The sequence below is a fragment of the Candoia aspera genome, chromosome 2, assembly GCF_035149785.1.
Source record: "Candoia aspera isolate rCanAsp1 chromosome 2, rCanAsp1.hap2, whole genome shotgun sequence".
Classification (NCBI taxonomy): domain Eukaryota; kingdom Metazoa; phylum Chordata; class Lepidosauria; order Squamata; family Boidae; genus Candoia; species Candoia aspera.
This window is the reverse complement of record NC_086154.1, coordinates 96,204,732-96,221,524: the sequence shown is the minus strand read 5'-3', so window position 1 is coordinate 96,221,524 and position 16,793 is coordinate 96,204,732. Positions and strand designations below refer to the sequence as shown.

Here is a 16,793-nt window from a genome sequence, read left to right as displayed (position 1 = left end):
ATCAACAAGGTTAAAGATTAAGTATAGTAAAATAATCTAAAATTGAAACACAGACTAAGTTAAATAAAAAACAAATATCATTAAATACAATTATATTTAAAATGTCTGGGCAAATAAGAAGTTGAAAGAAAGTCAAGAAACCCCTATAAAACAAGGGTCTGTCTATTCTGTTCTCGGATATAATCTAGTACATTTTTATCTGTCTAAAAATAGTAGATACCATTAAACTCCTGGTTCAGATGAAATAGATAGATAGATAGATAGATAGATAGATAGATAGATAGATAGATAGATAATTTCCTTCTCACCCCTATGGGTGGTATGTGTCTTCCTTAACCTTGGTCCTCTACCAGAGGCCTGGGAGTTTGAGGGTTCTGCACAGTATCTTAGCTGTTCCTAGCACTGCACTCTTCTGGACAGAGAGCTCTGATGTTGTCCCTGGGATCTGTTGCAGCCATCCTCCCAGCTTAGGAGTGACAGCCCCGAGTGCTCCTACCACTACTGGGACCACTTTGGCCTAAACTTTCCAAATAGACTAGACTAGACTAGACTAGACTAGACTAGACTAGACTAGACTAGACTAGACTAGACTAGACTAGACTAGACTAGACTAGACTACTTTATTGGCCAAGTATGATTAGACATACAAGGAATTTTACTTCGGTGGAAGAGCTCTCAATATATTTACATAACATCAAAAATAAACAATAGTAAAGTAATAATGTTATCTACTAAAACTATACAATCAAGAAAGAAAACAATTGAAGGAAATACTACGACAGCTATTAACTAACACACACTCATATTTAAAGGGAGAATTAAGGGACAGTATACTCCATCTGTTGTCCAACATATGTTCACATTTAACAGAGCATTACCGGTCACATCTTAGCAGTCATGTCTTACCATACATTGTCAATCATTATATCATGCTACATTAATTAGAAGTTCAACAGAGCAATGGCATGAGGGAAAAAACTGTTTCGATGTCTAGATGTTTTGACATACAGTACTCTGTAGTGCCGTCCTGATGGTAGAAGTTGAAGCAGTTTATGTCCAGGATGCGAAGGGTCTGCAGATATCTTCTCCACCCTCCTTTTGACCCTTGCAATATACAGGTCTTCTATAGAAGGCAGGCGGATTGCAATAATTCTTTCTGCAGACTTCACTATCTGTTGAAGTCTATATTTGTCCTGCTTGGTCGCAGAACCAAACCAGACAGTTATAGAAGAACAGATAACAGATTCAATAATTCCTCTGTAGGACTGTACCAAAAGCTCCTGAGATAGATTAAACTTCCTAAGTTGACGCAGGAAGAACATCCTTTGTTGTGCCTTTTTGATGATAGTTCTGATGTTAAGCGTCCATTTCAGGTCTTGAGAAATTATGGAGCCCAAAAACTTAAAGGACTCTACTACTAATACTATCGAATATAGTAAGAAGAGGGGAGTTAGAAGGATTCTTTCTAAAATCCACAACCATCTCTACAATTTTGAGCGTATTCAGTTTCAAGTTGTTATAACTATACCACAGGGCCAGTTGTTGTACCTCCCGTATATATGCTGATTCATCACCATTCCAAATGAGACCAATAACAGCTGTATCATCTGCAAATTTCAGAATTTTAACAGAAGAATCTTTTGAAATACAGTCATTGGTATAGAGGGAGAAAAGCAACGGGGAGAGCACACATCCCTGAGGGGCACCTGTGTTAATTGACCGAATACTGGATATAATTTTGCCTCACATGCTGTTTCCTATCTGTTAGAAAACCGATTATCCATCTACAGGTAAGGTCAGGCACAGTAAGCTGGACCAATTTGTTATAAAGAAATCCTGGAATAATAGTACTGAACGCTGAGCTAAAGTCCACAAAAAGGATTTGTACATAAGACTCCGGAGATTCAAGATGTGGCAGAATATAATGTAAAGCCATGTTGACAGCATCATCTGCTGACCTGTTTCCTCTATAAGCAAACTGCAATGGATCTAGCAGAGGATCCGTGATAGCTTTCAGATGAGCCAGCACTAACATCTCAAAGGTCTTGAAAGCTACAGACATCAATGCAACAGGTCTGTAGTCATTCAACTCACTGATGGAAGATTTCTTAGGAACTGGAATAATTGTAGAGCTTTTAAAACAAGAAGGAACATAACACATCCTCTCTAGTTCCTCTTTCAGGCCATGGTACTTCTCCAGCTTCTCATACTTCTTCTTCCTGATGTTGCTGTCACTTGGCACTGCTACATCTATCACCATGAGGAACTTCTGGTCCTTGTCTACTACCAAGATGTCTGGTTGATTGGCCAGTACCTGCCTGGATCTGGAAGTCCAACAGGCTCTTAGCCCTGTTATTTTCTATGACTTTCTGTGGAATCTCCCATCTGGACTTGGGAAGGTCTAGCCCACACATTGTGCAGATGTTCCTGTACACAATGCCAGGTACTTGATTGTGCCGCTCACTATATGCTGTTCCTGACTGCATCTTACACCCTGCCACTATGTGTTGGACTGTCTCTGAGGCCTCTCTGCACATTCTGCATCTCGAGTCCTGTCTAGTGTGGTAGACCCCTGCTTCTATGGATCTGGTGCTTAGTGCCTGTTCTTGTGCTGCTATGATCAATGCTTCAGTGCTGTCTTTTAGTCCAGCCCTTTCCAGCCACTGGTAGGATTTCCCAAGGTCAGCCATCTCTGCTATCTGTTGATGGTACATCCCATGCAAGGTCTTATCTTGCCATGGCACTTCCTCTGCTTGATCTTCCTCCTGTGTCTGCTGCTGCCTCAGGCATTCTCTCACTAGTTCATCTTTGGGTGCAATCTTATTGATGTACTCCTGAATGCTCTGGGTTTCATCCAGGGCATTAGCTTTGACGCTCACCAGACCACCCACCGTCTTTCCAGCTGGTGTACAGTTTCTGGGTGTTGGACCTGGGGCGGAAACCTCCATACATTGTGAGGAGCTTCTGGGTCTTCACATCTGCAGCCTCCATGTCCTCCTTTGGCCAGCTCACTATACTGGCAGGGTATCTGATGACTGAAAGGTTGTACATGTTGATGGCATGGATCTTGTTCTTCTCACTGAGCTGGCTCTTCAGGACCTGTCTTAACCTTTGGTGGTACTTGGATGTTGCTGTCTTCCTTGCCTCATCCTCATGGTTCCCATGTGACTGTGGGATACCAAGGTACTTGTAGCTAATCTGTATGTCTGCTATGTGGCCCACTGGTAGTTCCACCCCATCAGTCTTGACTATCTTCCCTCTCTTTACTACCATCTGGCCACACTTCTCCACTCTGAATGACATCCCAATGTTCCCACTCTAGATCTGTTCAGGTGGATCAGCGAGTTGATGTCTTGTTTACTCTTAGCATACAGCTTGATGCCATCCATGTAGAGGAAGGGGCTGATGGTAGTTCCACTCTTGAACTTGTATCCGTATCCACTCCTTGCCATTATTTGGCTGAGGGGGTTCAAGCCTATGCAGAAGAGCAGTGGGGACAGTACATCACCTTGGTATATGCCACACTTGATGGCCACTTGTGCAAGCTGTCTTCCAGTGCTGTCTTCCACAGTCCCACTGAGTTCTTGAGGAAGGTCCTTAGTGTCCTGTTCATTTTGTATAGCACCAGGCATTCACAGGTCCATGTGTGTGGCATGGAGTCATAGGCTTTCCTGTAGTCAATCCAGGCTGTGCTCAGATTGGTTTGTCTAGACCTTGAGTCTCAGGCGACTACTCTATCTATGGGTAACTGGTGTTTTGAGCCTCTGGTGTTATTCCCAATGCCCTTCTGAGCTGTTCTCATGTACTGACCCATATGGTCCTATAGCTTGGTGGCTATGATGCCTGATAGGACTTTCCATGTTGTGAGGAGGCAGTTTATTGGCCGGTAGTTGGACGATGCTGTTCTCTTATGAGGGTCTTTCATGATCAGCACTGTCCTTCCTTCTGTTAGCCACTGTGGGTGGGAGCCTGCTGCTAACAGCTGGTTCATCTGGGCTGCTAGGCATTCATGCACTGCTGTTAGTTTCTTTAGCCAGTAGGTGTGGATCATGTCTGGGGCAGGTGCTGTCCAGCTTTTCATGTTCTTGACCCTGGATGTCTGCTAGTGTGATGGTGACTGGTTCCTGCTCTGGGAGATTTCTGTGGTCTGCTCTCAGGTCCTGCAGCTACTTTGCACTGGTGTTATGTGTCTTCTCTTTCTCCCATATGTTCTTCCAGTACTGTTCAGTTTCTGCTGTTGGTGGCTCTGCTGTTACTGTGCTGTTGCACTGCAGTTGGGAGTACTTCTCCCAAGTACTTCTGATGGTACTTCTCCATTGAGCCTTGGTAATTGGTCTTGAGGGTTGACTGTAGCTAGTTTATCCATGATCTTATGCCTCATATCATCTGCTGTGCTCTGTCATGGAGGGGGTTGCAATGATGTTCCAGCTTCAGGTGTTGGCTGCACCTCCAGTAGTTCTTCTGGGACTTCTTGAGTCCAGGATGTAATGCGTAGTTGGTCTATCTCAAGTTGTGAGAGCAGCTTCCTCTTCACTATGTTGAAGCGTTGGGTAACTAGCTGTTTCTCATGTAGTGTGGATGCAGATCTTCTGTCCATCCATAGTTCCCTCATGCGTTTCATATATCCCCTCTCATTAGGTCTATTGCTGTAGTAGCATTCCATCAATTCCAGATTTTCTTGTCTCGTCCATGTATGGTTTGTTCCAGTAGCCCACTTATTGTCAGATTGTCAATATTATCTATCCTGACTAGCAGCAGCTCCTCTGGGTTTTTTTTGGGGTGGGGTGGGGTGTTATTTATTTATTATATCTGCAACCCTCTTTTCAAATTATCTTTAACTCTCAAAATGAGTCACACAAGCTTAAGGGTGGGGGGAGGTTGCCTTCAGAGTTAAAGCAATAGACAAGACACACAACAGGTGAGGAATAGAAGGAAAAGGAAGGGCAGGTAAATCAGTTCTTTAAGATAGCATTTACATCCAGTTCAGGCCTGCTGATTTTGCTTGGCTAATTGGTGGTTTTGTCTAACATTCTTGTACTTTTGTCCCATAGCTGACAGATGAATTTGGATAGGAGTCTCTTTCCAGCCTTACTGACATTAGTCAGGCATTGAATCTAGGGCTGGATGGAAACTATGTTCCCTCTCAGAAATATGCAAGTCCTCTTCGTAGTTTAACTGGTAAAACCATGTGAGGAATCAAATAAAAGTTTGACATTTTCAATATTATAAAGCAATAAAAGCCATTCAGTGATCAGGATTAGTACAAAATGCAGTATGGGTGTGCATGTGTCTGTGTATTTAATTTACAAGAAAACATGCTTAACTTTTCAGCTGAAATATGAAAAATCCAGTCAAACATGGAATCTTAAATTGCAGTTGCAATGGGCACTATACAACAATGCTGCATCTCACCAGAACACACCTCATATAGCCCCAATTAGTTCACATTTAAGTGAACTTAACTAATTTAGATAATTTGGAACCAATTTACTTAAGCGCAAATGATGACCAACAGAAAATTTTCCACTCCTACAACTATGCAATCCTAAGCATATATGTTTAGGTAACATATTCAATGTAAATAAAGAAAAAATGCCTACCTAAAGCCACCCTTGCAGCTGATGCATCATAATTAATCCAGAATGAAACCCAGGAAAGAATAGTGATCAGAATGGAAGGCATATAAGTCTGCAGAATGAAATACCCAATGTTTCTCTTAAGTTTAAAACTTAGGGACAATCTTGGATAGGAACCTAGAACAAAAACAAAAACTTTTCAAAGGCTGCTTTAAGAACAGGTCTCATGTAAACAGACAATGCCAGACTGTTATGGCAACTCAGCATATGAGGTGAAAGTAAAGTTCCTAACAAAGGAACAAAAAACCCTATGTATCTTAACTTGTACCCAAACAAAAGATTTTAAAAGACAATGAGCGATTTTGTTAGTAGACTTGCATCTTGTACACTGCCTGCTCATCCAAATTGGTGAGATATGGCAACAGTATACAGTCAAAGCTTTCATAGAACATTTTTTAGTAATACAGAGAAACTAAGGACTATCTTTGTTACCTGCAGCATTACACATTTGGCCACGTGTAATCGACACCCATTCGGGAAATGCAAATGGGAAATACCTTGGCAGCTGAAAGCCTTGATTGACAAAAGCCAAGAAGGGTATCAGAAGCCAATGTCTAATGGCTTCATCTGTGGATGACTATAGATTGTGGAAAATAATGACTTGGAATGTAAAGGGAATGAATAGGAAAGAGTATGAATTAACAAATGAAATGAAAGGAAGAAAAATGTAAGTTATATATCTGTGAAAGTAAAAGAAATGGGAAGGATTAGTAGATCTGAATGAAATGGTCTCATTCCATGGACTGGAGTGGATACATACAAGTGGGAAAATGATGGCATGGGTTTAATTATGGATAAAAGGGTAAAAAATATGTCAGAAAGTATGAAATGTTGTCACCCTAATTGTTACGAGTGTGTATGAGAGTAGGAATCCATAGGCTGGTGATACTTGCATGTTATACTTCATTGAATAGTTATAATGGAAGAATCAGGATGATCATTGAAATTTAATTACTTTTAATGAAAGATTGAGAGAACTGGTGAAGGACTTAAGAGTAATAAGAGGTCCTCAATGTGGGACAGACCATTCTTTGGTAGTGTCAGCAGAAATTTATTGAGAAAAAATGGACATATAAAAGAGGAAAAAAGTGAAAGAAACTTGCATGAAAGAATGACTGCAGGAAAACAAAATACAAGTCCTGTTGGAAATTAAATTAAATTTCCTAACAGAATGGATATGAAGTGGCAGTGATGAAAATGGTTGGGGAAGCTATTTGGAACATACTGAAAAGAATTATGCTGCCTAATGCCACAGAGTTATGCTAATTAGAAATAAAACAAAATGACTGGTGGAATGATTAAGTGCTGTGAATGCAAAAACAACATGTAAGACTGCTGCTAAAATGAGAAAGACAGAAAGAAATTGTATAATATCTGCATAGAGAAAAAGAAATTTGCAAAGAATATAGATAAAGAGAGCAAAGACTAAAAGAGGCAGAGAAAAATGGAGATAAATTTTGACTGGAGAAAGTTTAGGGTTTTTTTTGTGGGTGGGTGAAAAAGGCTAAACAAGGAGTGTCCACCAAAGTGAATGGAATCAAAAATTAAAATACAGGTAGTCCTCAACTTACCATTTAACAATGGTCCAAAGTTACAACAGCCTCGAAATGGGTGCTTTACAGCCTGTAAAGCACTTCCAAGCATTGCAAAATATTGCACCCCCCCTGTGGTCACATGATTACATTTCAGGTGCTTGACAACCAGCTTGCATTTATGACTGGTTGCAGCATCCTGTGGTCATGTGATTGCGTTTTGTGCCTTTTTTCCATTTTCTGGCAAAAAACGCCCATTGGGGAAGCTGGATTCACTTAACGAGCCATGATTTGCTTAACAACCCATGATTTGCTTAACAACAACCATAAAAATGGTTGTAAAATCTGGTCCAGTCATGTGGCAACCTGACTTATGACTGCAATGACTTACGATGGAAGTCCTGGTCCCAATTGTGGTTGTTATGTTGAGGACTACCTGTAATGAAATTATTTGGGATAAAACTAAGGTGAAGGGGATTTGCATTCTGAGAATAGAAGTGATATGCTTTGAGAATGTTTAGTAAGGCTTGAGGTACAGATACTATAACAGGAAAATTATTAAAATATGAATGTGGTTGGCTTACTGAGTGGTTATGTGACTTGTTTAACATGCCTGATAATTGGAAGAAAGCTGTTGCTGTTCTTATATACAGACAGAAAGATAGCAAGAGTGAATACAACAATTACAGGGTGATTGGTTTGTTAAGTAAACCTGGGAAGGTGTTTGACAGATTTCTAATCCAAAGGGTACAAGAAGTAAGAAAAATCAAAATTCTGAAGCGGTAGTATGGTTGTATGCTGGGCAGTGAGTTTGCTGACCAGATATCTGCTCTTCAGCCAATCACTGAGAAATAAATAAATAAACAAACAAACAAATAAATAAATAAATATGCAAAATGAAGTTTATTATATATTTACTGATTTAGCAAACATGTACAATAAAGTGAATAGGCTTGAATTGTGGAATTTTTGCACAGAAATAGGGTTAAAAGTTGGTTGCTGAATGTTAGTAGTGGTAGAATATTATGGAAGTAAAAATATGTGAGGAAAAATGGAATGCTTAGTAAATGATTTGACTGGTGTTTCTCAACTTTGGCAATTTCAAAATGTGTGGCATTCTGGCTGGGGAATTCTGGGAGTTGAAGTCCACACATCTTGAAGTTGCCAAAGTTGAGAAACACTGGGTTTGACAGTGAGCAGGCAGCAAGATGAGGATTATCTGCAGGGATGGGTCTTCTGCTATGAACCTGTGGGGTGACTTAGAGAAGTGGGAGAGGTCTTTCTGAAGGTGCCATCCCTGTCAGGAGTTCAACTATTAAGAAGATGGGGAAGGGCCCCCTCTTTTCTGGCTGCCAAGCCAAGTGCTCTACAAGGAGGTGCTTTTGGCTCCCATTCTCCAGGGTTTACTGAGACATTAAAAACAAATCTGTTTGGCCAAGCTTTTTATTGTCAATAATTTTAATGACTTTGATCTGATTAGTAATAAGTTTGTTTCATTTTATATTTTGCGTTTTTATTGCTGAAGGCTGCTTACGTGTTCAAATAAATAGAAAGGCAGGGTATACATTCAAGAAGTGAATGTGTGTCCTGTCCCTTTGGCGGTTTATGATGTATATGATGTAAAGTCTGCTTGTGGTGATGTCAGAGCTGTGCTAGGTGGGGACATCAATATATATGCATACTTCTGTATGCAGGTGATGCCATGTTGTTAGCTGAATGTAATTTAGAGTGTGTGAAGGAACAAGGAATACAGATCTGAAAATGAATGTATCAAAACCAAAGTACTTGTGTTTGAGGGAAAATTGAATGAAGAATTGCAAATTATACATAAATAATGAAAAACTAAAGTAGATGAATTTATATAGCTTTGCAGAATGTTTACTAAAGAACTGCATGTAGAAACTGCATTGGGAAAGGGGTTCTTAAGAAATGTGTGATAAAACAAAAAGAGATAAAGTCAAGAATGTATGGGCACTGAATGAATGTGGACTGAAAACAAAAATGAAGAAAGAATGAAGAAATACACTGACATGGCCTGGTCACATAAGAGAGTGAATGACAATCTGTTTGCAAAACAGATATAGTATATGAAGGAAAAGTGAATGGTTAAGAGGAAAGGGAAGACCAAAAACGTTGTGGCTATATGGAGTTAAGGAAATCCCTAAAAAGAAGTATGAAATTTGAAGAACAAAAGGCAATAAATGAATCAGTATATGAAAGTGGTAGAAGCCAGGATGTTTTGCCAGGATAGAAAAATATGGAAAGATATAATGAATACTTACTGTATAAATCAGATTTAGTTATATTTCCTTTCCTATTCTTAATTCATGCTTTTAATTTCTTTGGCTTATTATTTTTAATTCTCTTTCTGCACTTCACTTAACATTACTTACCTTGAAAAGGAATAGCATGATGAGTTTATCTGTCTTTGTGTATATGTCTGTGTGTGTTTGCGTGCACACACACACACACTGCTAACAGAGAACTATAGATGCAAATAAATTGCGCAACAGCCCCTTGTTCAAGGTTGCACTCAGCAGCTGCAGCACAACTGCACAAAGGATGTGACTATTTTAAAGTGTTGCAGAAATATGCCATGCTCACACCCCTGCTTGCTCTGGAGCATCTTTTCAGTATCAAATCTAAAGCACTGCACAGTTCTAATAAATAGTCTCTGTATAGCCGTATGAAAGAGTAAAGAAATCAGTATAGGGAGAAAATGAAAAGGTATGGCAAGTGAAAACACAGAAATTGAATCCCAGAAACTGTCTGGATCTAAACTTTCCTCAAGTCTAACTCAGATCTTAAATGGAGTCTCTAATCATGCTACTTCCAAAGCTTTGCTCCCTGTTCTAAGAACAAACCAAAGGCTGTATTGTACAGATTTGCAATATATAAAAATAATCACTGTGATTTGGTTTGATTGGCAATCTGGAAAGCTATTTCTCCACTATATGTTATATAAAGTAATTTCTTGTTCTGCCGAGGACTGCTTGCCAAAATCAAAAATAGCCCAACTCAACTAGAATTAGATGTCTGAATAATAGAATGGAGGGCAGCTAATTACTACTCCATAGGGAGCCATTAAAGATTGGAAAGGGATGGGATACCTTTCAATAATGAAAATGGCTGGACAAAGCTGATTGTTTTTCTACTTAGCTTTGAGAAGAGAGTTTCTGCAGAGGACAGAAAATAATTTATTAGCTTGGGTTGTTAACTGTTTTTTAGAAAGTGCTGAATCAGGCAAATATAAAGCTATTTTCCATGGCTGTGCTATGCGTTGGATGTGATTCTAAGAAACTCTTCAGAACTTTAGGGGATGTGAGCCTAGCATTGTTTGCAACATTTTAAAGCAACTGCATCTTTTGCCTCAACTGTGTTACCGCTGTCTACAGTTGCTGCTCAGTCCTGGGAAAAGACACAGTGCTTTAAAGAATTGCCAACAAATACTAGGTCCTTGCCCCAGCACATCTTTATATAACCACTGCATAGCTTCAGCATTTACTAGCTACACAAGCCAACCCTATGCATGTTTATTCAGAAACAAGTGCATTGTATTCAGTAAAATTAACTCCCAGGTAAACCTGCAGAGAATTGCAGCTTCAGTCCACTTGCTACTACATAACTATATTAATAGAACAACTGCTATCTTCCACGTTGGATAGAAATGATGGAAATTTCCATCCATGACAACTGGTTGTGGGGAGATTATAAAAATGTACACAGTGCACTAATTTGCCTGTCTGAAGGTATTTGAAAGCCTAAATTGTTTATGTAAACCATGCAGCTCACCACTGTGTGATATTAAAACAGTTTAAAAAACTTTTCAGTAGGGAGACTGAAGCATTCTCTTTCTGACATGTCCTCACAAACCTGTTGAGAAAACAACTTTCTTGGTGATAAGTTTGTAATCCACTATAGAGAACTGAGGCAGTTCAATCTTTGTCACTCCTGTAACTGCATTATCACCCCCACGCCAGTAAAATTCAATATCATCGGTTGTGTAGCCATCTGTAAAAAAAAAAAAAAGCAAAGATTTAGGTCATGGTTCTCTCACAGCACTATATCTATAATAAGGATAATTTGGTCATTTTACTTGGAACCTTGTAAATATTTACTTAAAAGAAAAGAAAAGCCCATCTACTACACATACCCCAAATACATTTCAGTCACGCTTAATTTAAGTATCAGGCAACTGTAAGGTAGAATCCACTTAGAAATATAAATCAGAAGCAAGCTGGTGGAAACATGGAAGAGTGCCTTCTCTGTTGTGGCAGCAAAGATCCATACATCCTTGCCTTGGGACAGCTGTCTACTCTCATGACTAGTTGTGTTTTTCTTGAGGTAGGAGAGCCAGGCATCCTGCTTTGCAAAGCATAGTTCTACTTTTGAAAGGTTGCCAAAGGAGGCTCCCTGCATGAACGCATCCTGTATCTCAAGGGTTTCTTAGTTCAAGTCCGTATACAGTAAATTAAAGGTAAAGAACCATAAGAAGGAAAAACACTAGCAGAAGCCTTGAAGGGTTGCCTATCAACAGGCAGTATAATTTATGCCCACTTACTGTTTAATCAGTAGATATAATTCCAACTTCCTTTTTTGGTAATGTGTAAATTGACCCCCCACTCAACCTTAAAGGACATTCATATTTTGCCTTCCCGACCATATTCTTTTCACTGGGAATGCAGTTTTTCATTTAGCATTTGCAGCTTTTATTGTGTCTTCAGTTGCTTCATTGTTACATTTTTATTACATTTAGGAACTTAAGGGCTGGGAATATGAATAGAAAAGTGGGTTAAAATTCTGAACTAAATAAATACATAGACCCAAATACCAATTTACCATCTGTAATGATTATCTAGAAAGTGGGCCAATCTGCCTGGGAAAAAAGAAAACAAGAAAAAAGAAAGCTAATGTGATGAGGAACAGCCTGGGAATGCTAAACTGAGGGGTTGAAAGTAACCTCCACTATCTGCTTTTTGCTAAATGAGTATTTTGTACTAGGGCATGTCCACTGTGGTAGCTGTTTTATGAGGGTACCTGCATTCTGTGGCTTTATCTCCCTTTTATTTTTTGCTCTGGCAAACGATCACAGATAGAAAATCTGAGCAGGCCATGTTTCCCCTCATGTTGCCTTGGCAACATGACATAGTGCTTTAGGTTTGCTAGCCATGAATGCTTCCCCAAGCTGATGTATTAGGCTGCATCTTTACAGTTCCTAGCCAGGATGGATATTGGTAATGCTGTCTGGGGCTGATAGGAAGGCACCACATTGGCACAAAGATCATATCTTTAAATTTTATAGAACAAAATTTTCCCCTCAAAAAGGGTTAGGAAGCATCTCAGGAAGCAGCTTGCCATACAATACATAATAAATAAATAATATCAAGAAACAACAAAAGGTGAGATATTTTTATGACAGATATGTGAGCCTGGAAGTGGGATATTTCCTATAGCTTCTCTGTAAATGAGAGGTGGTGTTTACCTCTTGAAGTCTTTTTTCTGACCAGAAATTACACTATGTGCCACATACCTCACTATTGCTTCAGATGTGATCACTACCAGGGATAATACAACACTTCACTCAGTTAAACTAAGTTATCCCTATGCATTACTGCAATTGATCCTTCTGGTGAATGAAGGGACTTCAGCTGAAAAAGAGCTTCTCTCACACAGCTTCATTGGTACACCATCCAAAATACATTGAATAAATTGAGAGCATGGTAAGTGACAATCAAGATTTTGTGAGCATCTGATAAATTAGGGCAAAAGAATATCAACTACATTCTCTAGTTAAGAGACAAACAAGAGAGATCTGAATCATGAATTCAGCAGCATGCAGCCCCAAAGGAATGTGTTTAAATTAAAGTATTTACATTGTTTACAAACACATATTATTTAATCTCCCATACATTCCAAAAAAACAAGCTTAAAAGGTAATGATAAGCATACTGATTTCTTAGGAACAGACATGGTTCTTCAGTTCTGTATTATATATATAAACAAAGTGACTAAAAACAGAACATTACTTTATGTTCTGTATGAATAGCTATTTAACAGCAGTTCCAAGCTACTTAACTAGTTTTAAGTGTCTCCTTATTGCTACTATTGACTTAACTCTATACTGAAGATTCCATAGTTCAATAATTTATATTTTATGTTTATGTTTTCAGTCTTGATCAGCTGTTAGCCTCTGGACATTTTTTTTTAAAAAATTCAAATACTTATTTAATAGAGAAGTGGTTCTTTTGTAAGCATAGAATCAGGGGGAAACAGGATGCCATCCATGAACTTTATTTCTACTTTTTTATTACTGATGCTTTTGCTTGGAAAAATGCCCACCAACATGTTCTTTCATAATGAATTAACTATATGATTATTTGGAGGGGAGTTAGAAGTAATGTTTACCACCTCACCCTTTTATTTTGTCACCAAAAAACGGAGCATAGCTAGCATAGTATTTCGATGTGTTTATGTACTTGAGCACTATAAACATAATTAAGTGACTATTCTGATGGCATGGGGAAATATTTATCTAATTCACTCAGCTCTGGAATCTTTGACCCTCAAGTTGTCATTGATCCCCAACTATGAACAGGAATGATTAATTATATCAAATGATTTGGAATATAATCCAACCAGAATGGCCAATTATAAGGAATTATAAGGAATGAGGGTATTAAATATATTGTAATGTATAAAGGTCCACAGATTCCACATCATTGGCACAGACATAGTAGAATTTTTTTTTATCAGTGCTGCAAGCCTATATAACAGTTACATAAAACTCATTATTACTTCAATCACCTGCTCTGTAGCATACAGTATATTATACAGCCTAATTGTAATAAATGTGTGTGTATCTGGGCATGGCAATGCAGAGATAAGAAAAGTCTACTTCTGACATAATCAAGTAATGGATTGAACCCACTATATTTTCATATAAGGAACTTGAGTTCAAGCACGCCAAATAAAATGAGTACAGAAATTACATGAAAGAAAATGGACTTAACTTTAAGAATAATCTCCAGTCTATTCCTGACCCATGTCAATATGACATACATTCAAGAAGTACAATGTCTGAAGCACACCATGATGATGCCAAAACAATATGCATGACATCTGGTACAAGTACCTGCAGTTTGTATGAGGATGCTGTCAAACATGTTTGACCCACCCACCCCCAATTTTGTGGATGCCCAAATTTAAGAACCAATTTATGCTTTCAAAGTTCCTGCAAGTTATTTAAAAAATGCAAAAATATGCGATTGCTATAATACATTATTTTATCTAGCATACATTTTTTCCTGTGCAATTCGATTGGGAAACATTTGTTGACCAGTTTGTTGTCAGTGTTTGGACTTTGTTTCTGATGAATTCTGCAACCTGGACTGACCTTGATTTAGTCTTTTGCTCTTCTATGCCCAGATCTGCCTTAGTTTGCACTTCCCAAACAGCCAGATAGAACTTAGATCATTTTTAAAAGATAATATGTAAATGCACGTATGTATATATTTAAAACAATTATATGGCTGTCCATCTTATATACCATAACCCAGGGCAGCTCACAAAATTAGCAATAAAAATATAAAGAAACAATAAACAACCATCAAAAACTCATGGCACCTCCATCTCTTACCTGAGGGTGGTAGGCAAGGCCAGCTTCATCCAGTCCATACTCCAAACAAAAGTGAAAGGAAAAAGGTCTTCGCTGGTCCAAATCTCACTTTGGCTGTCAACAGCCATGATGGAGTCCACACACATCAGCCCTGGGATCTCTACTACAGGGCTAATGTCAGTCCATCCAAGTCTCTAGTCCCAGGGAGAAGATAGAGGAAACTGCCAAAATCGTTGCTGCACCATGTGGTTGACCAGGTGGCAGCTACAGGACACCTGCTGGTTGTCCCACAACACCATTGCCTTTCTTCTGCTCCTACTGCCACCATCCACCTAGACATATGAGGACTCCTGCTCTCAGGATGCTATAGCCACTGCCACCTTGCTGTGCCAAACCAGCCCAACCAGACTCCACTCTGTCCCTAGTGCTAGCCATAAAATGGGCAAAAACAGAACCACTGCTCTCTGACCATTCTCCTAGCAACCCACTGAATTTCCAGGAGCTGGGTTAGGTGCTGCTTGTCAGCTGAGCCAGAAAGAGCTGACGCCTAGTGCCTCTGGACTCTGACAACCACCGGTCAGTCTCTGCCTCCAGAACTAAAAAGCCTCAGCCTGCCACCACTCTACCTGTCCGCCACCTGGATAAATTCAGACATGGTTCCACTCTTCCCCGGCTGTGATGGAATGTGAGGGTGACCTTGTAAGTTGGGGGGGAAGAGGTACTGCCTAAGGAATGATCAGATGAAAGACAAAGGAGCCTGCAACAGAGTAATGGCCAGAGAAAGAAACTTAGGAAGGACCTGCCCTAACTTGACAGGCAGTAAAAAGGAATGGCAGGAGATTTGTGCTTTCAGACTTTCAAGATTCTGTTGATATAACTTTATAAGAGCTTCCTCTCTGAACTACCTGGGAAGGCTGATACTGGCAGCCTACACCACCACCGTTTCTCCTCTCTCTCCCACTGGCCCAAACTGTTTCCAAAGTACTGTTGGCAGCCCACCACTCTGGCGGGGACCATATCTGGCTTCCACCCAGCATTCACAGGATACTCAGTCTCTCAAAAAACACTGAGCCCAGTCACTGCATATCCACTCCAGCACCATGACAAAAATGACAAAAACTTATATACTGCTTTGAATGAGGCTTACTGAAATATATTCAGAAACAGATTTCTGAAATATATATCCCAATGTTAGCTGCCTTCCAGAAACAACTGAAACTTTTCTGTAGGGCATTCAAAAGTTGATGCCAGATGCTTTCAGGTTCCTAGTTTCTTTGTTTTTGATGTTTTAGTATGTATTGATTTGTTATGTGTTATGAGTTGCCAACAGTCTTTTTTATTATTGTAGCAGGATATAAAGGCAATACATTAATAAATAAAATGCATATTTGTATGCAGATTTTAGTCAAGAAATATTTAAAGACAGATAACAGATGACTCTGTGCTTTACTGTGACATGTTCCATTTTAGTTGATTTTGTCATTTCATTTAGAAATAAATCCATTGACAATTTTCTTTCACGTTACAACATGCCCCCCTTATGTACTCTGATGCTCCCATTGCTTCTATGCTTACCCCATAATCACATATTTAAATAATAATAATAATAAAAAAATCATTTAACATGAACCAACCTTCCTTCCTTCCTTCCTTCCTTCCCTTCCCTTCCCTTCCCTTCCCTTCCCTTCGGAGGTATCAGCAAATCAGCATGTCTCATCAGTATGTGGATAAGTTTGTTTTGGGATGCAAATTCTCCATGTGCTTCTGGGGGAAGCTGTTTGTTGCCTCTCCCACATTCCTTACTTCCTCTTCCTCCTTCACCATCTGGGAAGGAAGGAAGCATGCAGCTGTGTGTTCCTTCCATCTCTGGGTGACATACTTAGGCCTAGAGTCAGGACTTTGCCCCTTTCTCCATGCAGCCTTCAGCAGCAATGAGGGCTCAGGGTCAATTCAGTTTAGGGAAAGAAAGAATCATCATTTTTCTACTGAAATGGATGTAACTGGACCAAA

At 39.3% G+C, this 16,793-nt stretch overlaps 1 protein-coding gene across 2 annotated transcripts in view; it reads right to left on the bottom strand.

Annotated features, from left to right (window-relative positions):
• GABRB2 (gamma-aminobutyric acid type A receptor subunit beta2) overlaps nucleotides 1–16,793 on the bottom strand; it is a 128,520-nt gene that overhangs the window by 21,261 nt on the left and 90,466 nt on the right. For both annotated transcript variants that reach the window (XM_063292462.1, XM_063292463.1), the window contains exons 6-7: nucleotides 11,042–11,179; nucleotides 5,601–5,753 (exon numbers count right to left, since the gene is read on the bottom strand). In XM_063292462.1, coding sequence (XP_063148532.1) covers nucleotides 5,601–5,753; nucleotides 11,042–11,179 — 291 coding nt within the window. The remainder of the gene's footprint in view (nucleotides 1–5,600; nucleotides 5,754–11,041; nucleotides 11,180–16,793) is intronic.